At 39.9% G+C, this 24,669-nt stretch overlaps 1 protein-coding gene across 1 annotated transcript; it reads right to left on the reverse strand.

Moving 5' to 3' along the window:
- Window positions 1–926: 926 nt before the first annotated feature.
- On the reverse strand, window positions 927–20,876 carry FETUB (fetuin B). The gene is made up of 7 exons (XM_045863668.3): window positions 20,389–20,876; window positions 19,942–20,052; window positions 18,363–18,450; window positions 16,306–16,469; window positions 15,476–15,577; window positions 2,264–2,347; window positions 927–1,421 (listed from the first exon to the last, which is right to left on the reverse strand). The coding sequence occupies exons 1-7, from the start codon at window positions 20,608–20,610 to the stop codon at window positions 1,038–1,040; spliced, it is 1,155 nt and encodes a 384-aa protein (XP_045719624.1). The 5' UTR covers window positions 20,611–20,876; the 3' UTR covers window positions 927–1,037.
- Between the last annotated feature and the right edge of the window lie 3,793 nt (window positions 20,877–24,669).

The raw sequence follows: 24,669 nt of genomic DNA on the forward strand, positions 1-24,669 counted from the left end.
TGTGGGGAAACAATTCAACCCATAACACCTGTCAAATTTCAAAAGACATGTGTGTATATGTATATGCAGGTATTACATATATTTGTGTAAATATATGTACACAAACATATACATGTGTATACATATACATTATATACATATCTTATATACATTATATACCTGTACATTATATGTATATAATATACATTATATACATATCTATTATTTTTTAAGTGAAAAAAACTGGGGATGAATGTTATCAGGCTCTTAATTTCTACTCTGAGCAAAACTATTATAGGAGTCAGAAAGCTCCCCAATTTGGAGCAATGTTTGGTTCTCCCCAGGCTCAACCACAGGCCACAGGCAACAGTCTCTTCCAACTACTCCTTATTGATAGGTGAGTTTATCAAGTTCTGGGACTCAGAGACTATTCAGACAGGTCAGAAAACAACACAAAATTCCGCCCTCAGATTGAAGGCTGTACAAACAATATCTGACCAATACTTGGTGTTGAAAAAATTATGGAATAAAGGGAGAATGACATTCCGATGGATCTCAGTCTCTTGATATCCTTCAATTTTCATCTCATTTTGATCAAAAGAATCACAGTGTGCTCTTGCCCAGAAAGAAGAGGGCATTCCTAAGTATGGCAGGCCCTATATCAGAGACTTAGCTAAAAGTCAGTAAGAGTACAGCAGGAGAGACTGAAGACAGGGGAGGCAGAGAGCATCTGTCCACGGTATGAGGCCTTGGATGGTTCAGAAGAGACACAGCCCCATGTACAAGTAGACAGCAGGAGAGACTGAAGACAGGGGAGGCAGAGAGCATCAGACCACGGTATGAGGCCATGGATGGTTCAGAAGAGACACAGCCCCATGTACAAGTAGACAGTGTAGTCTTATTATTTATACTTCCAGATAACATGATGAGACCAAGAAGAGTCAAAAGATATACTTTATTTGTCATTCTTCTACATTTGAGCTGTCTCTCTGCCCCCCTTCCCCAGTACCTCTCTTCTTCTGCAGAGCACTACACCCCCATGGAATCCTCCATGGTTCTCATGGTGGGAGAATAAGAGTGTTGTCCTGCTGGGCTGGTCCTGGGCACTCAGCAGAGCGTTGTGCTTTCTTGGGAAAAGGCAGGACAACCAGCTTCTCCTCCACAGGCCCCAGGAAAAGGAAGGACACATCCAGGCTTTCTCCCCGAGGATTTGTGGTGAGATCCAGCTTCACAGGAAAGGCCTCAACAGGGCTGTTTTCCTCAGCATCCTCGGGCTTCTTCTCATCATCCAAGTCGGGTAGGTATAGGACAGATCCTTTAGGCACAGCCTTGGGGGGCAAGTTGGGAGTAGCGGATATGATTTTCTGCTGGGACTCTTCCAGCCCGGGGAGGTGCGCAGGTCCCTGGTTAACAGCAGGGTCTTCCCCTCCAGGGGCAGGAACCTGAAATAAGAACATTTTCAAATAGGGGAACATTCCCGGGAAAGACTCCTGCCATGACTAGTACCAAGCTAAGCTGTTCTGGGACTTTTTGATGGAATGTCTCCAAGGGAGACCACCTAGAGGGATGGACTGCTGGTTAAAGGGTTAAAAAGCAAAAGCAGACAACAGAAGCTTGACTGCAAGTCTCACAAATTCAGAGCTGAACCATGGTTTGGAAAGGTTAAATGGCTCCTTCCAAGTCCCCAGGGCGCTGTCACCCTACTCCCAGTAGTGCGGACATAACCACTTTTATTCAGGGCTTATTCACTGCCAGGCCCCACACAGGGCCCTTCATCCGGTTTCTCTCATTGTTTCCCACAGGGATCTGAACAAGGTCGGTGTTGCAACCCCATTCTACAGACAAGGCAACCAAGACTCAGAGAGGTAAGAACTTGCCCAGAGTCACACACCTCACGGGTGGCAGAGCAGGACTGGGACAAGGTGGCCTGTCTCAAGCACACTCTCAACTAGAGCTGGCTGCCTCGTAGTAAACATTCAATAACTTTTGGAAAGGGTAAGGGTCTTTGGGACACTGGATTTAATGTTTCAGAGGCCTGAGCCATCCGAGCTATGATATCTCTGTTTCTGAAGGAGTCTTACTTATTCTGTAGGACCCCATTGTACCTGGGAAAGAAAAAAAAGTATGACCGGTCTTTAACCAGCCGCCCTGTGGGTGTGACCTTGGGGCAACCTGAATAAAGTGGTGATCACAGATTTTAGGAAATTAAAAGGAGAGGGTGGTTAGGATTTAGATTATCTGCTCTCTTCTTCATGAGAAGACAAACAATTAGATTGAAAAATACCTGTTGTTCAAAGAAGTCACAAGTCACGGAGACAAACTTTTCTATTTCTCGATCAGTCACAGAACCTTTGCAAAGACCAACAGGCTAAAAACAGAGAAAATACAACATCCTGTGAGTATTATGATTATCAGTGATTATAAATGGAAATCAACTTGCTTTCTGCTTGTGTAGACACACAGCCAATCAACATTTTTATGTTCCTACCATGTTATGGGTAGGCTCTGAGCCAATTCTCTCTAGATCATTTTTACCAAATAATCACCCAAACTAGGCTAAATTTCCTCCAAAGATGTGAAACTCAGGATTTACTTTTTTTTAAAATTTTATTATATTATGTTACTCACCATACAATACACCACTAGTTTTCAATGCAGTAATCCACGATTCATTGTTTTTGTACAACCCCCAGTGCTCCATGCAGTATGTGCCCTCCTGAATACCCACCCCTGGGCTAACCAATCCCCCCTTCCCCCTCCCCTCTATCCCTGTTTCTCAGAGTCCATAGTCTCTCATGGTTCATCTCTCCCTCCAATTCCCCCCACCCTCATTTTTCCCTTCCTTCTCCTAGTGTCCTCCATGCTATTCCTTATGTTCCACAAATAAGTGAAACCATATGATAATTGACTTTCTCTGCTTGACTTATTTCACTTAGCATAATCTCCTCCAGTTCCATCCATGTTGATGTAAAGGTTGGGTATTCATCCTTTCTGATGGCTGAACAATATTCCATTGTATATATGGACCACATCTTCTTTATCCATTCATCTGTTGAAGGGCATCTCGGCTCTTTCCACAGTTTGGCTATTGCGGACATTGCTGCTATGAACATTGGGGTGCCTATGGCCTTTCTTTTCACTACATCTGTGTCTTTGGGGTAAATACCCAGTAGTGCAATTGCTGGGTCACAGGGTAGCTCTATTTTTAAATTTTTGAGGAACCTCCACACTGTTTTCCAAAGTGGCTGTACTAACTTGCATTCCCACCAACAGTGTAAGAGGGTTCCCCTTTCTCCACAACCTCTCCAACATTTGTTGTTTCTTTCCCTGTCCATTTTTGCCCTTCTAACTGGTGGAAGGTGGTATCTCAGTGTGGTTTTGATTTGGATTTCCCTGATGGCTAATGATGATGAACACTTTTTCATGTGTCTGTTAGCCATTTGTATGTCTTCTTCAGAGAAGTGTCTTTTCATATCTTCTGCCCACTTTTTGACTTGATTATTTGTTTTTTGGGTGTCGAGTTTGAGAAGTTCTTTATAGATCTTGGATACCAGCCCTTTATCTGTAGTGTCATTTGCAAATATCTTCTCCCATTCTGTGGGTTGCCTCTTTGTTTTGTTGGCTGTTTCCTTTGCTGTGCAGAAGCTTTTTATCTTGATGAAGTCCCAAAAGTTCATTTTTGCTTTTGTTTCACTAGGCTTTGGAGATGTATCTTGAAAGAAGTTGCTGTGGCCGATGGCAAAGAGGTTACTGCCTATGCTCTCCTCTAGGATTTTGATGGATTCGTGTCTCACATTGAGGTCTTTCATCCATTTTGAGTTTATCTTTGTGAATGGTGTTAGAGAATGGTCGAGTTTCATTCTTCTGCATGTGGCTGTCCAATTTTCCCAGCACCATTTATTGAAGAGACTGTCTTTTTTCCATTGCATGTTTTTTCCTGCTTTGTCAAAGATTATTTGACCATAGAGTTGGGGGTCCATATCTGGGTTCTCTATTCTGTTCTATTGGTCTATATGTCTGTTTTTGTGCCAGTACCATGCTGTCTCGGTGATCACGGCTTTGTAATATAGCTTGAAATCGGGCAACGTGATGCCCTCAGCTTTGTTTTTCTTTTTCAACATCTCTTTGGCGATTTGGGGTCTTTTCTGATTCCATACAAATTTTACGATTGTCTGTTCCGGCACTTTGAAAAATGTCATTGGAATTTTGATCGGGATGGCATTGAAGGTATAGCTTGCTCTGGGTAGCATAGACATCTTAACAATGTTTATTCTTCCGATCCATGAGCATGGAATATTTTTCCATCTTTTTGTGTCTTCTTCAATTTCTTTCATGAGTGTTCTGTAGTTCCTAGAGTATAGATCCTTTACCTCTTTGGTTAGGTTTATTCCGAGGTATCTTATGGTGTTTGGTGCTATTGTAAATGGAATCGTTTCTCTAATTTCTCTTTCTACAGTTGCATTGTTAGTGTATAAGAAAGCAACTGATTTCTGTGCATTGATTTTGTATCCTGCCACATTACTGAATTGCTGTATGAGTTCTAGTAATTTGGGGGTGGAGTCTTTTGGGTTTTCCACATAAAGTATCATGTCGTCTGCAGAAAGAGAGAGTTTGACTTCTTCTTTGCCAATTTGAATACCTTTTATTTCTTTTTGTTGTCTGATTGCTGTTGCTAGGACTTCTAGTACTATGTTGAACAATAGTGGCGAGAGTGGGCATCCTTGACGTGTTCCTGATCTTAAGGGAAAGGCTCTCAGCTTTTCCCCATAGAGGATGATATTCGCTGTGGGTTTTTCATAGATGGATTTTATGAACTTGAGGAATGTTCCCTCTATCCCTATACTCTGAAGAGTTTTAATCAGGAAAGGATGTTGTATTTTGTCAAATGCTTTTTCTGCATCAATTGAGAGGACCATATGGTTCTTCTCCCTCCTCTTATTAATGTGTTCTATCACATTGATTGATTTGCGAATGTTGAACCACCCTTGCATCCGGGGATAAATCCCACTTGGTCGTGGTGGATGATCCTTTTAATGTATTGTTGGATCCTATTAGCTAGGATTTTGTTGAGGAGTTTGGAATCCATATTTATCAGGGATATCGGTCTGAAATCCTCCTTTTTGATGGGGTCTTTGCGTGGTTTGGGGATTAAGATAATGCTGGCCTCAAAGAATGAGTTTGGAAGTTTTCCTTCTGTTTCTATTTTTTGAAACAGCTTCAGTAGAATAGGTATTATTTCTTCTTTGAATGTTTGGTAGAATTCCCCAGGGAATCCATCAGGCCCTGGACTCTTGTTTTCTGGGAGGTTTTGGATCACTGCTTCAATCTCGTTACTGGTTATTGGCCTATTCAGGTTGTCAATTTCTTCCTGTTTCAGTCTTGGCAGCTTATAGATTTCCGGGAAGGCCTCCATTTCATCCAGATTGCTCAGTTTATTGGCATATAGTTGTTGATAATAATTTCTAATAATTGTTTCTGTTTCCTTGGTGTTAGTCATGATCTCTCCCCTTTCATTCATAATTTTATTAATTTGGGTCCTTTCTCTTTTCTTTTGGATAAGTCTGGCCAGTGGTTTATCGATCTTATTAATTCTTTCAAAGAACCAACTTCTAGTTTCGTTGATCTGATCTACTGTGTTTCTGGTTGATCTCTGCTTTAATTTTAATTATTTCTCTTCTGATGCATGAGCATCATTTGTTGCCTTTTCTCTAGTTCTTTAAGGTGTAGAGTTAGTTGGTGAATTCGGGATTTTTCTATTTTTTTGAGTGAGGCTTGGATGGCTATGTATTTCCCCCTTAGGACCGCCTTTGCAGTATCCCATAGGTTTTGGACCGATGTGTTTTCGTTCTCATTGATTTCCATGAATTGTTTAAGTTCTTCTTTGATTTCCAGGTTGACCCAAACATTCTTGGGCAGAGTGGTCTTTAGATTCCAAGTGTTTGAATTTCTGCCAATTTTTTTCTTGTGATTGAGTTCCAGTTTTAAAGCATTGTGGTCTGAGAATATGCAGGGAATAATCTCAATCTTTTGGTATCGGTTGAGACCTGATTTGTGACCCAGTATGTGGTGTATTCTGGAGAAAGTTCCATGTGCGCTCGAGAAGAATGAGTATTCTGTTATTTTAGGGTGGAATGTTCTGTAAATATCTATGAGGTCCATCTGGTCCAATGTATCATTCAAAGCTCTTGTTTCCTTGGTGATTTTCTGCTTAGATGATCTGTGCATTGCTGAGAGTGGAGTATTGAGGTCTCCTACAATTAACGTATTGTTATCAATATGACTTTTTATTTTGGTTAACAGTTGGCTTATGTAGATGGCTGCTCCCATGTTGGGGGCATAGATATTTACAATTGTTAGATCTTCTTGTTGGATAGACCCTTTAAGAATGATATAGTGTCCTTCTGTGTCTCTAATTACAGACTTTAGTTTAAAATCTAATTTGTCTGATATAAGAATTGCTACCCCAGCTTTCTTTTGAGGTCCGCTGGCATGGAAGATGGATCTCCATCCCTTCACTTTCAGTCTGGATGTATCTTTAGGTTCAAAATGAGTTTCTTGTAGACAGCATATGGATGGATCCTGTCTTTTTATCCAATCTGCAAGCCTGTGCCATTTTATGGGAGCGTTTAGGCCATTCATGTTGAGAGTGATTATTGAAAGATATGAATTAATTGTCATCATGTTGCCTGTGAAGACGTTGTTTTTATAGATTGTCCCTGTAAATTTCTGTTGTATATCACTCTTGGGGTCTTTCTCCTTTTATAGAACCCGCCTTAATATTTCTTGCAGGGCCGGCTTAGTGGTCACATATTCTTTCAGTTTCTGCCAGTCGTGGAAGCTCTGCATCTCTCCATCCATTCTAAATGAAAGCCTTGCCGGGTAAAGTATTCTTGGCTGCATGTTCTTCTCATTTAGTACCCTGAATATGTCTTGCCAGGCCTTTCTGGCTTGCCAGGTCTCTGTGGATAGATCTGATGTTATTCTGATGTTCCTCCCTCTGTACGTAAGGAATCTCTTCCCGCTAACTGCCCTTAAGATGGTTTCCTTGATTCTAAGATTTGCAAGTTTTACTATTACATGCCGGGGTGTTGGCCTGTTTTCCTTGATCTTAGGAGGGGTCCTCTCTGTCTCTAGGGCGCGAATGTTTGTTTCATTCCCCAGATTAGGGAAGTTCTCAGCTACGATTTGCTCAAAACATCTTCTAGTCCCCTCTCTCTCTCCACTCCCTCCGAGATTCCAATTTTTCTGACATTGGAACGCTACATGGTGTCACTTATTTCTCTGATTCTATTTTCATGGATTCTGAGTTGTTTTTCCCTGGCCTCCTCTTTTCCCTTTTTATCTATTATATTGTCCTCCAGGTTGCTTATTCTCTCTTCTGCCTCAGTTACCCTAGCTGTTAGATTATCTGGATTGGATTGGATCTCATTGATAGCATTCTTAAGTTCTGCCAATTCATCTTTCATTTTTGCCCTTAGAGACTCTATGTTGCCATTAATTGATTTCTCCATTCTAGCCATTGTCTTCACAATTGCTAGCCTGAATTCCGTCTCCGACATCTTGGTTGTAGCTGCATCCATTTGTAAATCTGCAGCAGAAGTCATAATCTCTGAGTCTTTTCTGTTTTGGGGGCTCCTCCTCCTAGTCATTCTGTTGATGGGTGTTTGGAGGGAATGTATAGAGTCCAAATTATTGACCAGAACCCAAGCAAGATGCACCTGTTTTCTTGGGACCTTAGGGTTTCTGGCTTCTTGTTTTCCCAGCCTGTCTTCTGCAGGAGGGGCCTGCTGCGCTGTTACTCAGGCAACCCTGTTTGGGCGGAGTTGCCCTGCACCCCTGTGGCGGGGGGTGGGCTCAGTGGGAATCAGTCTTTGGGGCTTTTGTTCTCTGGTGCCTTTCCCTGGTGGCTTTCCACGTCTCTTCCGCGAGTCAGAGCACAAGAGACCGTTTCCAACCCTCTGCCTCAGAGCAGAGAGACCGCAGTCTGTTCTTCAGTGAGCTCTCCAGGCCACACTGTCTCCGTTTCTGTCCGTGCCGCTATAAACTGCAGCGGCCTGGGTTGTGCGCCCCTCCGCAGCGCTCCCTGTCCTGCCTCCAGGTCGGGGCACATCTCTGCCCTTTGTGCTTCTAAAACCACCAGCCATTCCCAGTTCGCACGCGGGACCAGCCGCTCTGGGTTTCCGCCCCAGGGGCTGCCCTAAAGTCCTTTCCCCCGCTGCTACTGGTCTGTGAGACTGTGCCCCATCCGCAGTGCATGAGGCTGTCACTCACTGGCGGTGTAGGATCCCTACGTCCAGGCACCCTCCCACCTCCCTTTATCCTCCGATATCTGCCCGTGGAATCACGGCTCTCTGCTTCCTACCTCAAAACCAACCACCTGCAATATTCTGTTTATAGAGATCCAGATCTTCTTACATCTCAGGCTGGTTTTGTGGGTGCTCAGCGTGGTCTGGTAGATATCCAGCTCAATTCTGGGGACCAGTTGAAATAGGGTCCCCTACTCCTCCGCCAACTTTCCTCCCCCCTCCCCAGGATTTACTTTTTAAACTTATTTTTATTTTTTAAGTAGGCTCCATGCCCAGTGCAGAGCCCAATGCCAGGGTTGAACTCACAACCACGAGATCAAAACCTGAGCTGAGATCAAGAGTTGGACATTTAACCAGCTAAGCCACCCAGGGGCCCCTAAACTCAGGATTTCTTGAGGAACAAACCATTAGAAAATTCTTTGTATTGAGCAGAAATCTGTGTCTATAGAACATCTACCTCCTGTTCTTCTTCCTTTGGGTCATTTTGAAAACCTGTTCTCATCTCTCACATAGTAGTGGCCTTTTGTGTATGTTCCACCTGAGTTTTCCTTTCTCAGACAAAATTCCTCTCAGCTCCTTCAACTTCTATTTAGAAATAAAATAATTTTGTTTTCTTAATACAAATATAAGTATTTAGAATATGGATAAACAAAAAGAAAACAAAAAGACCTGTACTTGCATGAAAGGTAACTGTTTCCCACAATGATTTGATTTCTTTTCTTCTAACCTTTTTTCCTATGCATATATATTTTTCTTCTAGATAAATAGGATTATATTACATATATTATTTTATAACTCTCTCATCACTTAATAATCTATTGTAAAAATCCTTTAATGGCATTAAATAGTCTTCTGTGATCTTCTTTATAATCACTAACTAATATTCCTCTGCATTATTTAACAAGTTCTTAGTTACTTTCTCAGTGTAAATTCCTAGAAGAGGAATTTTAGAGTCATAGAGTGTACATATATTCAAGTGCAGATAGAATATTGTAATAAAATGCTGCCTCAATTTCTAAAGAAGAACTCTTAAGAATATTCACATGGACTTTACTAAAATGTGGCTAAACAGACTGCCTGAATATTACTGTATCACCCATGTCCAATTGGAAAGTCCTTGGAGAATGGGGCTTCAGCCTCTTCCTTCTCCAATTCTTCACCAAATCATATAGGGGACACTCTCTAAGAGAACCTTCTGGAGAGACTGCAGTTACCTGTACCAAGTAGAGCCTGGCTACTCCCACTCTGACTAGGATTTGCTGAGCTACTCTAATTCATGCTGAATCTAGGGTGAACCACAAAGAGGGAGTTTGTGAGCAAGCTTAACATGTGAACCCTAGAGTTTGGGGATGTATGGGCTATGAAGATTGGTATCTGCTTCTCTCTCAGAGCATTCTGAAGGCAGTGTCTTGGCTAAAAGAGTCTACTATGGTAGTGTAAGGAGAAGGGGCAGGAAAGGGAACACTGTTTCCACTGTTTGGAATAGTAAAAATGTGTGAATTCCTTGGGACAAGCAAATGCCATAGGTAAGGCTTTTTTGAAAGTACCTACCCAATGGACAATCTTCCAGAGAAGGGGCATGTGATAGTGAAAATCTGTGGGGGCTGAATCTGAGAAGGAATGGTTCCAAGGACTCAGCTAGAGAATATATCATCCTGCCAGGAAAGGACCCCAGGATGAACCAACACCTGTACCACCTGAGAGAACCAGCACTGGAACCTGTCTTATGGAGGGCCAGGGTAGACCAAGAGAAAACTACAACTGCAGTTATATAAAAAAGACTTTGTACTCTTCTTTCTTCTCCTCTTTCATTCTTCTTGGAACTTGGAAGAGCAAGAATTAAGCAAAAGATTACAGAAGAGGGAGAAAGAGTGAAAGACTAGACCTTGACCCCCTTTCTCGCAGCAAGTCCTAAACTCTGAGTTAGGTTGAAGCTATGGAGAGAGAGAAAAGCTTTGCATTGGATATAAGATACAAGTTTTGATTCAGAATTGATTGAACAGATTTTTTTCAGACCTGCAAGTGAATCTTAATTACCTAAGTGAAATTGTTCTTATTATTGAAAATGACCAGAAAGCTATGGGATCTGCCCACGATGTTATTGATAAGCAAGAAGAAGAGATCCTACAGAATAGGGTGAAAATGGTTTCCCAATTATTCCTTGAGAAAATTCACTTGAATATTTATACAAGGCTTTTGAGACACACACTTTAGATTCAAAGATGCACATAGGTTGAAAGTAAAAGGATGGAAAAAAATATATAATGCAAACAGTAACCAAAAGAAAGCTGGAATGGCTATACAAATATCAGACAAAATTGACTCTAAGAAAAAATTGTTGGTAGAGACAAGGAAAAACACTTTATAATGATAAAAAGGCCAATTTATTAGGAAGACACAACAACTATAAATATATATGTACCTAACAACAGAGCCCCAAAGAACATAAGCAAAACTGACAGAATTCGAAGGAGATAAAGACAAGTCAACAATAATAGTTGGAAACCTCACTTTTAGTAATGGATAGAACAACTATACATAACATCAACAAGGAAATAGAAGACCCTATAAACCAATCATTACAGAATGCTCCACCTAATGAGAGTAGAATATACACTCTTCTCAAGTGTACATGGAACATTTTCTAGGATATACCTTATGTTAAATTTTAAAACAAACTTCAGTAGATTTAAAAGACTTGAGATCATATGGAGCATATTCTCTAACCACAATGGAATGAAATTGGAAATGGATTAAAAAAAAATTGGGGAATTTTGCAAATATTAGATGACATACTCCTATATAGCCAAGTGGTCAAAGAAGTAATCACAAAGAAAACTAGAAAATACTTTGAGATGAATGAAACCAAAACAAAACATGCACAACGTATGAGATTAGCTAAAGCACTGCTTAGAAGGAAATTTGTAGATGTAAATGCTATTGTTAAAAAAGAAAAACAAAATTGCATATCATTTACATAACCTTCTACTTTAAGAAACAGGGAGGAAAAAAACCTCATCCCAAAGCAAGCAAAAAGAAGGCCATAATAAAGAGCACAGAGGAAATAAATGAACTAGATGATTAAAAAATGGAAAATAAAACTGCAAGTTGATTATTTGAAAAGATCAACAAAAATGACAAAACTTTAGCTAGACTGACCAAGAAAAAAATGACTCATATTACTAAAATTGGAATTAAAGAGGGGACATCACTTCCAATCTTTCAGAAATAAGAAGGGAATACTATGAACATCTTCCTGTATACTGAGAAATTAGGTAACTTGGATAAAATGGACAGATTCCTAGGAAGACACAAACTACCAAAACTTAAGAAGAAATAGAAAATCTGAATAGAACTATAAGAAGTAAAAAGATTGAATTGTTAATAATAATTTTTTGAAAACCCCAAACTTCTCACAAAGACAAGCTCAGGCCCACTGGTGAATTCTACCATTTAAAGGAAAATGAACACCAATCCTTAGCAAACTCTCCCAAAATAAAATAGAAGAGGAGGGAATTTTCCCAACTCATTCTGTGAGGCCAATATTAAACTCAGATGAAAATCAAGCAGAGACAATACAAGAAAACTATAGATTAATATCTCATGAATATAAATGAAAAATCTTATAAAAAAATACTGGCAAATTGAATTTAGAAACTCATAAAAAGGATTACATACCGTGACCAATTGGGATTCATCTCCAAAGTGCAAGATTATTTTATTTTTATTTATTTTTTAAAAAGATTTTATTTATTTATTTGACAAAGAGAGAGTACAAGTGGGGGGGGGGGGCGGGGGGGGGAGTGGCACGCAAAAGGAGAAGCATGTTCCTGCTGAGCAGAGAGCCTGACATGGGGCTTGATCCCAGGACCCTGGGATCATGACCTGAGCCAAAGGCAGATGCTTAACTGACTGAGCCACCCAGGTGCCCCCAAGATTATTTTAACATACAAGAGTCAATCATTGTTATATACAATAATAATAAAGGAGAAAAAAAAACATGGTTATCTCATTAACTCAGAAAAAGAATTTGATTAACACTGTTTCTTGATTAAAAATCATTCAGAAATTAGAAATAGAACTTTTTCAATTTAATAGAGGGCATCCATGAAAAACCTACAGTTAACATCATATTCAATGATGAAATACTCAATGTTTTCCCCAGGAATAAGATAAGGATGTCTACTCTTCCCACCTCTGTTCAATATTGTACTGGAAGTCCTAGCCAGGGAAATTCGGCAAGAAAAAGAATTAAAAGGCATGCAGATTGGAAAGGAAGAAGTAAAGCTATCTCTAATTGCAGATGACATGATCTTGTATGTAGAAAGTCCTAAGGAATCTACTAGAAAACTATTAGAAAGAGTAAATGAGTCCAGCAAGTTTACAGGATGCAAGATCAATATGCAAAAATCAATTGTATTTCTATACACTTGCAGGAAACGATTCAAAAATAAAATTAAGGAAACAAATACATTATTTTAACAGCAAAGAGAGTAAGATATTTAGATATACAAATAAATGAGTTTTGAACATGGAAAACTACAAAACATTGTTGAAGGAAATTGAGTGAGTCCTAAACAAAAGGAAAGACAATCCATATTCATGGACTGAAAGACTTATTATTGTTAAGATGACAATATGTCTCACATTGGTCTACAGATTCAGTGCAATTCTTATCACATTTCTAACTACCTTTTTAAAATAGAAATAGAAAATGACAAGCTGATCCTAAGATTATTATGAAAATGCAAGGGATCCAGAATACCCAAATAATTTTGAATAAAAAAGAACAAAATAGGAGGACTCACACGTCCCAATTTCAAAATTTGCCACAAAGCTATAGTATTCAAGATAGTGAAGTAGTGGCGTAAGGATAGTTACATAGATCCATGGAATAAAATTGAGAGTACAGAAATAAACCTTGACATTTATGGTCAAGTGATCTTCAAGAAGTATGCCAAGACACTCAAATGGGGAAAAATGATTGTTTTTTTCAACAAATAATTCCAGGACAAATGGACATCCACATGCAAAAGAATGAAGCTGAACCTCCTACCTCACACAATATACAAAAATTGACTCAGTATGGGTCACAAACCTAAACATAAGAGCTAAAACTACAAAACTCTTTGAAGAATACATAGGAGTAAATCTTAGTGATCTTGGATTAGGCAACGATTTCTTAGAGATGACTCCAAATGCACATTCAATGAGAACAAAAATAAATAAGAGGGACGTCATGGAAATTAAAAACTTTTTTTTTTTTACTAAAAATGTCATTTTTTTGTTGCAGGTTGGTATTAGATCTTTAAAGTATGTAATTATTAAGTATTTAATTATTTTTAAAGTGTGTAATTATTAAGAAAACTAGAAAAACATGTATTTCAATTTTTAAAAATATATACAGTAGAATATACAATGTACATTTGAATGTACAACTTTTATACTTCAAAGAACATCATTAAGAAAATGAATAGATGGGGCGCCCCAGTGGCTCAGTTATTAAGCGGCTGCCTTAGGCTCAGGTCATGATCCCAGGGTCCTGGGATCGAGCCCCGCATCGGGCTCCCTGCTCAGTGGGAAGCCTGCTTCTCCCTCTCCCACTCCCCCTGCTTGTGTTCCCTCTCTCTGTGTGTCTTTCTCTGGCAAATAAATAAAAATCTTAAAAAAAGAAAAGAAAAGAAAACGAATAGACAACCCAGAGAATGAGAGAAAATATTTGCAGTCATATATGTGATTAAGGGATTGTCTCTAGAATATGTAAAGAACTCCTACAATTCAACAATAAGAAAATAAATAGTCCAATTTTGAAATAGTCAAAGGATCTGAAGAGACATTTCTCCAAAGAATATATACACGATAATGGCCAATAAGTACATTAAAAATGCTTAACATCATTAGCCATGAGGAAAATGCAAGTAACAACCAAAATGAGATACCACTTCATCCTCAATAAGATAGGTATAATAAAAAGACAGCTAACGATAATAATAAGTATGAGCAAAAATGTGGAGAAATCGAAACCCTCATATGTTGCAGATGGGATTATAAAACTGGTGCAGTCACTTTGGAAAACAGTTTGGCAGTTAGTCAAAAGGTTAAACATAAAGTGTGACCCAGCAATCCCACTTCAAACTATATATACAGGAGAAATGAAAACACAGTATACATAAAAACTTGTATACAAACGCTCCCAGCACCATCATTTATAATAACGCAAAGGGGGAAGCAACCCAAATATCCATTGACTAATGGATGAGTAAACAGTACATGGTGCATCCATGCAATGAAATATTATTTGGCCATAAAAAGGAATGAAGCTCTGATCCATGCTACAACACAGATAAACCTTGAAAACATTATCTTAAGTGAAAAAAGCAGACACAAAAGGCCATACACAGCATGATTCCATTATATGGAATGTCCAAAAGAAGACAAAATCATAAAGACAATAAATAGATTAGCATTCTCCAGGGGCTTGGGTGAGGGGCTTCTTTTTGGGCTGATGAAAATATTCTAAAATTACATAGTGGTGATGGTGGCACAAGTCTGTGAATCTACTAAAAGGAAAAAGAGAAAAAAAACACTGGATTGTATACCTTAAATGGTGAATTTTATGATGTGTGAATTATACTTAATGAAGCTGTTAGTGTAAGTAAGTAAATAAGGAGAAAAAAGCTCTTTGATTCATTTTGCCCAATTGGGCTACAAGACATTGTGTCCATTGACATTTCCCACCAGATGTGTTTCAAGTTTCAAGGTGCCCTGCACATCTTGAATGCATTCTTTGAAAGAAGCCCTCTTTGAATTCTTTGTCCTTCTAACAGAGTGGTCCGAGGAATGGAATACCATGCTGTATTCCAAATGTAACTGGATTTGTTCAGATAGAAGCAGGACCCATCACAAACCACTGAGAAGATTCGTCTATGTTTTACAGTGTCCTATGATTAATTTTTTTTTTTTTGCAAAGCCATCATATTGCTGATGAAAATTGCAGTTATGATAAAATAAAATCCTTTATAATTGCATCTGAGCCCGCACAATCTCTATTTAGTCAGTTGTTCCTTAAGGGGAAGAAAAGCATCTCATGCATTATAACACCTCATGTAATAATTTATGCTCAATGAGTATCGATAGATGACTTGTGAACACAAAAATCTTAAATTATGAAGACATTTAGGAACACTTACCTCGGAGTCATGGGGCTGAAGGGCACAGCTGCTGGCTTGGGATTTGGTACATGGTGACTCTCTGATTAAGTATTCCACAAAGTAGGAAAGGCCAAACACCCACTGGTATGAGATGAGAGTTGAGAAATAAAAAATCAAATCTTACTATATGGAGAAATAATTCAGGTTTGGCAGCATTTTATTTAGGAGAACCAAACGTCCTCAGTCAAAGTCATTGTCAACACAGGACTCCTACTGTCCCTATACTCCCCACCAAGATCAAAGCATGCACTGTGATTTTGTCATTTAAAAAACATAATCACCATACTTTTCTTCCCTTCTTAAGGATTTGAAAGAGCTCTAAAAACCTTCCCTTGGGTGAGCTGATTTTTCCTCCCATAGATTAGTTTTTAGATTAGCTTTTCTCTATATAATAGATTCAACATCATCCAAATACAAATGAGCCTTCATTTTCCCTAATCTGTAAAACTCACAATCCATTCCAGGCCTTAAGATGAAGCAGAAATTGACTTGCTAAATGGTCCATGGTCAATTAAATATGAGAATGTAGCAGCAAATAGTGAATAACCAAGGAGACTATGAGTCTATTTCCCTTCTCACCTTAAGGCCAATGAAGTAAAATGGAGTCCCACAACTCTCGTGGAAATCCCATGGCATAACTCAGACACTGAAACATGACTGAATGTATATCAGGTCTACCCAAGTAGGGAATAAAGAAAAGGCTTTTCTGTTCAAATTAAAAGGAATGCCTTGATATTCACCTCTCAGCTTAGGAACTGACAGTAACAGTTATGAGACACATTGTTGGTGTAATGACACTTCAGCCTCACCTGGCTAGAAGCCTGGGTGACTTGGACGAGAGAATACTGCTTTGAGGTGCTCTCACTGTTGTATTTTGCAAGAGATTCAAGGGCAGCTTCCAGAACCTTGGGATCTGACAGGTCAGTGGCTCTGGGGCAGTCAGGGCACATTCTGTGAATCTTTCTTTGAGAAACTGTTGATGCCAAAGAGAAGTTTAAAAATGAAACTCCTTAATGATTTTTAATCCCAGAAATCATACGTCCACAACAGAGGCAGAGATCGAAAAAAATCATTTTGGCAAGGATGGAATGAATGGAAAAGACATTATCTAGAAAGAAAGCTGTCAGCAGAGAGTTTTCTGCAATGAGTGCGTACTACTTTCATAATTCAAAAAAAAAAAAAAATCAAAGCAAGATTTTTTCACCTCACACAAAGGTATTTACCCCAGGAATTGCATCCAAAAATATATGTGTGTTATATTGATATAAAACCTTTCCCCCAGTTAGCTCAGTATCTGCTACCATCATTGCCTCTGCCCGGCGGACTGAGTGTCTTAAAATGTTGGGATTTCATTAGTGTCATGTCTTATTCACCTTTTAGTCTCCAACACATAACATTAACGTCTAATGCATTGTAAGCGCTTAGCAAATGCTTATTGAATGACATACAGCAGGTAAGCACACCCTCCCCAGTTAGAAAATACAGGCGGGCCAGAAAACAAATACTGGTCAAATCACTGTGTGACTGGATAGAATAATTATGCTAAACGTGTAGCGAGCATTTCTGATTGGGAGGAGCTGGGGGTGGCAAAAGTCCTGTGAAAGTCAGGCCAGGGAACTTTTCTGGAAGTTATTTCTGTAGAGCAAATACATTGTTTTGATCAATTGCATGCTTATTTGCATGTTTGGGGGCATAATGTGAGGCAGTTTCCATAGCTTATCACTCCTGGCACCATCGTCCCCACAGGTCTCTTCCTGACCTCCCATACCTCTGTCACCTATGACTTCCATTTAAATCCCAATCTGTCTTGTTGGTTGTTCTCTGGTTCATTTATGAAGACTCATCTTCACAACCAGGAAGCTTAAACGGTGGCTAATATTTGCTCTGTTGCTTTATCTCCCAAAGGATCCAGCAACATTGTTATCTCCTGGATCTTATTAGAAATGCAGACTTTCAGGCAACACCCCACACCTCTAGAATCAGAATCTGCACTTGAACAAGATCCACCAGGGGAGTCACATTCACATATAGTTTGACAAGCAGCCACATCCTATTTTCCCATGCCTTGGATATTTGCTTTCCGAATAAGGATCCAGAACGAATGCACGTGCCTATTTGAAATGCCATTAGTTTCAGCCTCATTCTTAGTTCATTTATTCAACAGTACTACAGACTCCTTACACTTAATAGGAACCGAGGGAGGGCTTTGGCAGGCAAGAAGAAGGAATACATGTTCTGCTCGATAGAAGATAGGCGACCCAAATCAAGGCAGCACGTTGTCTCTGTTCTGTGGTTAGGCTAAATCTGTATAGGAATGAGAACAGGTGAGCACCTTTCCTTTCTGGAATAGAGAACGTGACGGAAGAAGCAACATTGGCAAGGTCCTCAAAGAATGTAAGTTCTAAGGGCAGAGGGTGTCGGGTGAGGGCATCCTTAGCAGAGGAGGAGGCAAGCAGTAGATGTGGACATCGGAAAGTAGTGTGTGTGCTTGGAAAATAGTGAAGCATCCATCCAGTTGCAGAAAGTGCAGAGTTGATGTAGTCAGGGAAATAATGTCAGAGAGAGCTAGAAAGGGAGCCTGGGGACCAGAGTAGAGATGAAGCCATTTCCATCAGACTAAACATTTAGGATTTAATGCAGCCCTCTATAATAAAGGATTTAAGCAGGTTATTTAAGAAGATTGCTTGTGGGAAGAGGAGTGGTACAAATTGAACTTATAGGAGAGGCAAATACTGGATAGAAGAACATGGCCTTAGTATGAATAGGAAGTAAGGATGGGAGAACCCCGTATACGCTAGGCATAGCCCTATTTAATGTTCTTTTTCCATATTTTATTAAAATGAACAAAATCAGAGTGCTCTCTTACCTGGGCGAAGAGTACAGTTATAAGCAGGTAAGTAGAGAATCCTTGCTGGCATGTTTACATAAAATATTGCTTTGCATTGACCATAAACCTGGAACAAACACACACATTTTATGAAATGGTGGAACAAAAACTCTGACTTTTAAAAATATCCCCAAAATTAGATTGGACATTTTATTTTTTAAGATTTATTTATTTGAGAGAGAGAGAGAGGAGGGGCAGAGGGCGAGGGAGAGAGAGAATCTCCAGCAGACTCCACGCTGAGTGCAGAGTCTGACACAGGGCTCGATCTCACGACCCTGAGATCACCGACCTGAGCCGAAACCAAGAGCCGGACACTTAACTGACTGTGTCACTCAGGTGCCCCTGGACACTTTCTTTTTAAATAATGAAAAACTAAAGTCAGTTTTGGCGGTTTGGGGTATGAGAAACTGCCAGCAAATCAACAAATAGTCAACCTTCTTCTGAGACACAGCGAGTCTACATTCCCCAGCCTCCTTCCAGATTAGGTGTGACTGTATAATTGAGTTGCAACCACAGGGAGGTGAGAAGTGATTGTAACCATTTCCAGGTGGCCCATGAAGTTTTCTCCATGTGAGCTGTCCACCACGCTCTTTCTCTTGCCATAGCCTGATGCAAATAAGCATGGCAGTCATAGAAACCACGGGTTGAAGGTGGCTGTCGAGAACCACAACGTGGAAGGCATGTGGGGCTCCAGGTCACTTCTGGAGGAAAGCCCCCTCTTGATCAGGAGTTTCTATTCTGAACTTTACATGAGTGAGAAATAAACTTCTATCCTGTTGGAATCAGCATACACTTCTTAGGGTATATATTAAAGCATCTATAGTATCACTGTAACAAATACAAAGAGCAAAGTACTCTGCTCTTCAAAACCAGATAGGTGCAATTTGACAAATTTGGTTGAATGACTAGAAAAGATATCTCGATCACATAGTTTATTTCTAAACACAGTTCTGCACTCAAAATATAAAGTTTCATATGAATGGACATAACCTCAGGATAATTGAGAATCAAAACACAGCTGACTCTGTTATTTTTGAGCTTCTTCAATAGTCGCCTTTAAAAGCTTGAATTCTGAGGCCTTTTAGGTTCTATGATTCCAGGAAATCCTTCTATGGCACCTCTGGGAGCTCCCATGCTGTAAGCCTTCCCTCTCCCCAGCCTCACATTCTGTATCAGTGTTCACTGAAACAAAGCAAAATAAAACCAAGAAAGAAGCCCTCTCTCCATTGCTTCTATAGTCTTCCTTAGACACACATCCAGAGCACTACATCTCAAATCTTTTTTCTCACAATTCAAATACTAGCTCAGAGCCTATAGGAGGGTCTTGGAGGTAGAAAACAATTTTGGGGCAACTTTTCAGTTCTGGGGTCATGACTCCCCATGGGACACTCAGAAACTCCTTTGATTAAACTTTTAAAACTAAACTCTACAGTATTGGAATAATCACATGGGCACCATGCCCAAGAGATTATAATGAAGAGATGGTACACATTGAGCAATCCTCACCCAGGTCAGAGAACACCTAGCTTCTCCAGAGTGCCTGGACACAAGCACTTACCGATCTATGAAGGTGCCTCTTCTCACAGTCTTTCCACGCCTTCCTGGTGAGTACATGGCAGTCAGTCTCCAACACGTCCAGTGTGAGATAGAACAGAGATCCCAGGTCAACCTGTGAGAGGGGGTTGAGAAATGCACTGCATCCCACATGAAGCAGAAACCCCTAAAGACTGGCCAAAAAGTCTCTGGTTTATGGCAGAGCCAAAGTCTGTGATGTTTGTGAAGATTTTGGATAACCTGTTGGACACTAGACAAAGTGTCAGAGTAGGATAACTATTAGCACAATAACAAGAGCATGTAGCACACCCTGGCAGGGAAGAGAGGAACGTTCTTAGCAGGGTTTCCAATTTGGAAAGCATCTGCCAACACATGTCTCTGGGGTCCCATCCCCTGGTTGGCCTCCTCAGCTTGTGTAAGCACCTGCCCAAGATAAGGGACGGTCACTTGCCTGTCTGTGTTCACGGACATCGCTCACTCGGTTGAGTCTCAGAATGTAGCCATCCTTTCGGTCCCTGTTGATGTCCTGAAGGGCAAAGCCTGCGACTGTCAGAACATCTGAGTCATTGCAGCCACGGGGGAGGACATGTAAGGGGAGGGGTGGCATAGGTGGAGATCTAGCCCTGCAGCATGCAGCCAGTGTGCAGAGCACCAGGGGTAGGAGCAGACCCATTCTGTGGGCAACAAGTTCCAGGATGAGTCAGGATATAGAGGTATAGGGATCAGGCTGCTCACAGTGCTCTCTCTGTAAAGCTAATGTGCACAGTTTTATAATCACAATCTGAACCGGTAACCAGGTTTTGAAACACGATGTCCCATTTTATCTCCTTGAATTCTAACTGTGGATTTCCCTGAGTCAGTACTTTGGATGGGATTTGCCAATGTTTCTAACCTTGGACCCTGGAGCAATCTCATATTCACACGTCATGTAAGCAAATTTGTTTCCTAACCTTTTCTTTTTTTTTTCTTTTTAAAGATTTTATTTATTTATTTGACAGAGAGAGATAGCAAGAGCAGGAACACAAGCAGGGGGGAGTGGGAGAGTGAGAAGCAGGCCCCCCGCCGAGAAGAGAGCCCGATGCGGGCCTTGATGCCAGGACCCTGGGATCATGACCTGAGCCGAAGGCAGACGCTTAACCGACTGAGCCACCCAGGTGCCCCTCCTAAACTTTTCCTAAGAAACCATAATAAACACGTGGGTCAAGGCTCCTAGGAGGTCAGGACTGGATTCTGGTTTGTGTCCAGGGCTCTACACGAATCAGAATATGTGGGCTGTCATCTTTTTCCTTCTCCCCTGGCACCTGCCCTCCAGCCAATGAACTGGGCCACACTAATAGTTTGGAACCCAGTGTTCGGTCCCAATGGTGTTCAGTGAGTTCAGATTTCATGCCTGACTTTCCGTGTTCACCATTCTTGTTAGATCAGGAAAAGGCTCTGACCTCACATCACCTGCATAAAGCATCAGTGACATTCCTAATGCACTTTGGGACGTGGCTAGAAAGTGTTCTATTTAGCCTCATTTAATTTTTTTTTAAAACAAAGCTTTGTTTAAAGAAAAAAGAAGTGAATGATACATCAATAGTTCTTGCATCATACTCCAAGTCTACTTCTCTTTCTGTGGATCTGTATGGAAGCAAACTCGTTAAACACTATGGTTAAGAAGAGATAGCTAATCATTCAGGATAGAAGGAGAGGTGGAGTTTCTCAGACTAAACACTAAAGGAGTTCATGACCATTAAACCAGCCCTGCAAGAAATATTAAAGGAGACTCTCTGAATGGAAAGGAGACCAAAAATGACAGTATAAAGGTAGGAAACACAAAAGCAGTAAAAACAAGTATTTCTCTAAAAAATCAGTCTAGGAACTCACATGAGAAAAAGGATATAAAATATAGGGGTATCTGGGTGGCTCAGTCGGTTAAGTGTCTACCTTTGGCTCAGGTCATGATCCTGGGGTCCTGGAATCGAGCCCCACGTCAGGCTCCCTGCTCAGTAGGGAGTCTGCTTCTCCCTCTCCCTCCAACCCTCCCCTCTGCTTATGCTCTCTATCTCTCTCAAATAAATAAAATCTTGGGGAAAAAAGGATATAAAATATAGTAGCATATACCTAAAATGTGGGGAGGAGAGGAGAAAAGAATGGGTTCAAACTTGAACAACCATCAACTTAATATAGACTGCCATTTGAAGAAGAGGTTATATACAAACCTAATGGTAACTGTATATCTAAAACCACTAATAAACATGCAAAGAATAAAGAGAACAAAATCCAAATATATCACTAGAGAAAATCAGCAAGACATGAGAAAAAGACAAGAAAGGATCAGAGAAAATCTTCAGAAACAACCAGAAAACAAGTAATAAAATGGCAATAAATACATATCTATCAATAATTTTGTTTTTTTATTTTAAAGACTTTATTTGTCAGAGAGAGAGAGAGAGAGAGCACAAGCAGGGGGAGCCGGGGGAGCGGCAGGCAGAGGGAGAAGCAGACTCCCCTCTGAGCAAGGAGCCCAATGCAGTACTTGATCCTAGGATCCTGGGATCATGACCTGAGCTGAAGGCAGACGCTTAACTGACTGAGCCACCCAGGCATCCCTATCAATAATAATTTTGAATGTAAATGTACTAAATGCTCCAATCAAAAGAAATGGGGTGACAGAGTGGGTAAAAAAAAAAAGACCCATCTATATGCTGCCTACAAGAGACTCATTTTAGACCTAAAGACACGTGCAGGTTGAAAGTAAGGGGATGGAGAAACATTTATTATGCAAATAGATGTCTGTGGAAAGAAAGCTGGAGTAGCAATACTTACATCAGACAAAATAGACTTTAAAACAAAGACTGTAACAAGAGACAAAGGACACTATATAATAATAAAGGGGACAATCCAACAAGACGACACAATAATTGTAAATATTTATGCATCCAACATAGGAGTACCCAAAATCGTAAAACAGTTAATAACAAACAGAAAGGAACTGACCAATAATAGTGCAATAATAGTAGAGAACTCTAACACCCTACTTACATCAATGGACAGATCATCTAAACAGAAAATCAACAAAGAAACAATGGCTTTGAATGACACACTGGACCAGATGGATTTAACAGATATATTCAGAATATTCTAGCCTAAACCAGCACAATACACATTCTTTTCAAGTGCACATGGAACATTCTCCAGAATAGATCACATAGTTGTCCACAAAATAAACCTCAACAAATTCAAGAAGATTGAAATCATACCATGCATATTTTCTGACCAAAATGCTATGAAACTAGAACTCAAACACAAGAAAAAATCTGGAAAGACCACAAATGGAGGTTAAACAGCATGGTACTAAACAATGAATGGGCCACCAGGAAATAAAAGATGACATAAAGTACATGGAAACAAATGAAAATGAAAACACAGCAGTCCAAAACCTCTGGGATGCAGCAAAAGTGGTCCTAAGAGGAAAGTTCATAGCAATACAGGCCTACCTCAAGAAGCAGGAAAAATCTCAAACAACCTAAACAACCTAACCTTACACCTAAAAGAGTTAGAAAAAGAAGAACAAATGAAGCCTAAACCCAGCAGAAGGAAGGAAATAATAGAGATTAGAGCAGAAATATGTGATACAGAAGCTAAAAAAATCAATAGAACTGATCAATGAAACCAGAAGCTGTTTCTTTGAAAAAATTAAATTGATAAACCCCTAACCAGGCTTATCAAAAAGAAAAGAGAAAGGACCCCCAAAATAAAGTCACAAATGACAGTGAGAAATAACAACCAACACCATAGAAATACAAACAATTATAAGAGAATGTTATGAAAAACTATATGCCGACATATTGGACAATCTGGAAAAAACGGATAAATTCCTAGAAACACATAAACTACTAAAACTGAAATCAGAAGAAATAGAAAATGTGAACAGACCAATTGCTAGCAAAGAAATTGAACCAGTAAACAAAAGACTCTCAACAAACAGAAGTCTAGGACCAGATGGGTTCACAGGCAAATTCTAACAAACATTTAAGAAGAGTTAATGGGGCGCCTGGGTAGCTCAGTCCTTAAGTGTCTGCCTTCGGCTCAGGTCATGATCCCAGGGTCCTGGGATCAAGCCCCACATCGGGCTCCCTGCTCAGCGGGAAGCCTGCTTCTCCCTCTCCCACTCCCCCTGCTTATGTTCCCTCTCTTGCTGTGTCTCTCTCTGTCAAATAAATAAATAAAATCCTTAAAAAAAATAAAGAAGAGTTAATATCTATTCTTCTCAAACTATTCCAAAAAATAGAAAAGGAAGGAAAACTTCCAAATTTATTCTATGAGGCCAACATTACCCTGATATCGAAACTAGATAAAGACACCAAAAAAAGAAAAGGACCTCAGGCCAATATCCCTGATGAACACAGATGCCAAAAAAACAAAAAAACAAAAAACTCAACAAAATGCTACCAAACTGAATTCAACAATACATTTTAAAAAATCATTCACCAGGATCAAGTGGGGTTTATTCCCGGGATGCAAGGGTGGTTCAATATTCCCAAATCAATCAATGTGATACATCACATCAATAAGAGAAAGGATAAGAACCATATGATCATTTTGATAGATGCAGAAAAAGCATTTGGCCAAGTACAACATCCATTCATGATAAGAACCCTCAACAAAGCAGGTTTAGAGGGAACATACCTCAACATAACAAAAGCCATCTATGAAAAACCCACAGCTAACATTATCCTTAATACGG

This window comes from Mirounga angustirostris, unplaced genomic scaffold (assembly GCF_029215605.1).
Source record: "Mirounga angustirostris isolate CCGP_5_RB_7025 unplaced genomic scaffold, mMirAng1.0.hap1 SCAF_1, whole genome shotgun sequence".
Classification (NCBI taxonomy): domain Eukaryota; kingdom Metazoa; phylum Chordata; class Mammalia; order Carnivora; family Phocidae; genus Mirounga; species Mirounga angustirostris.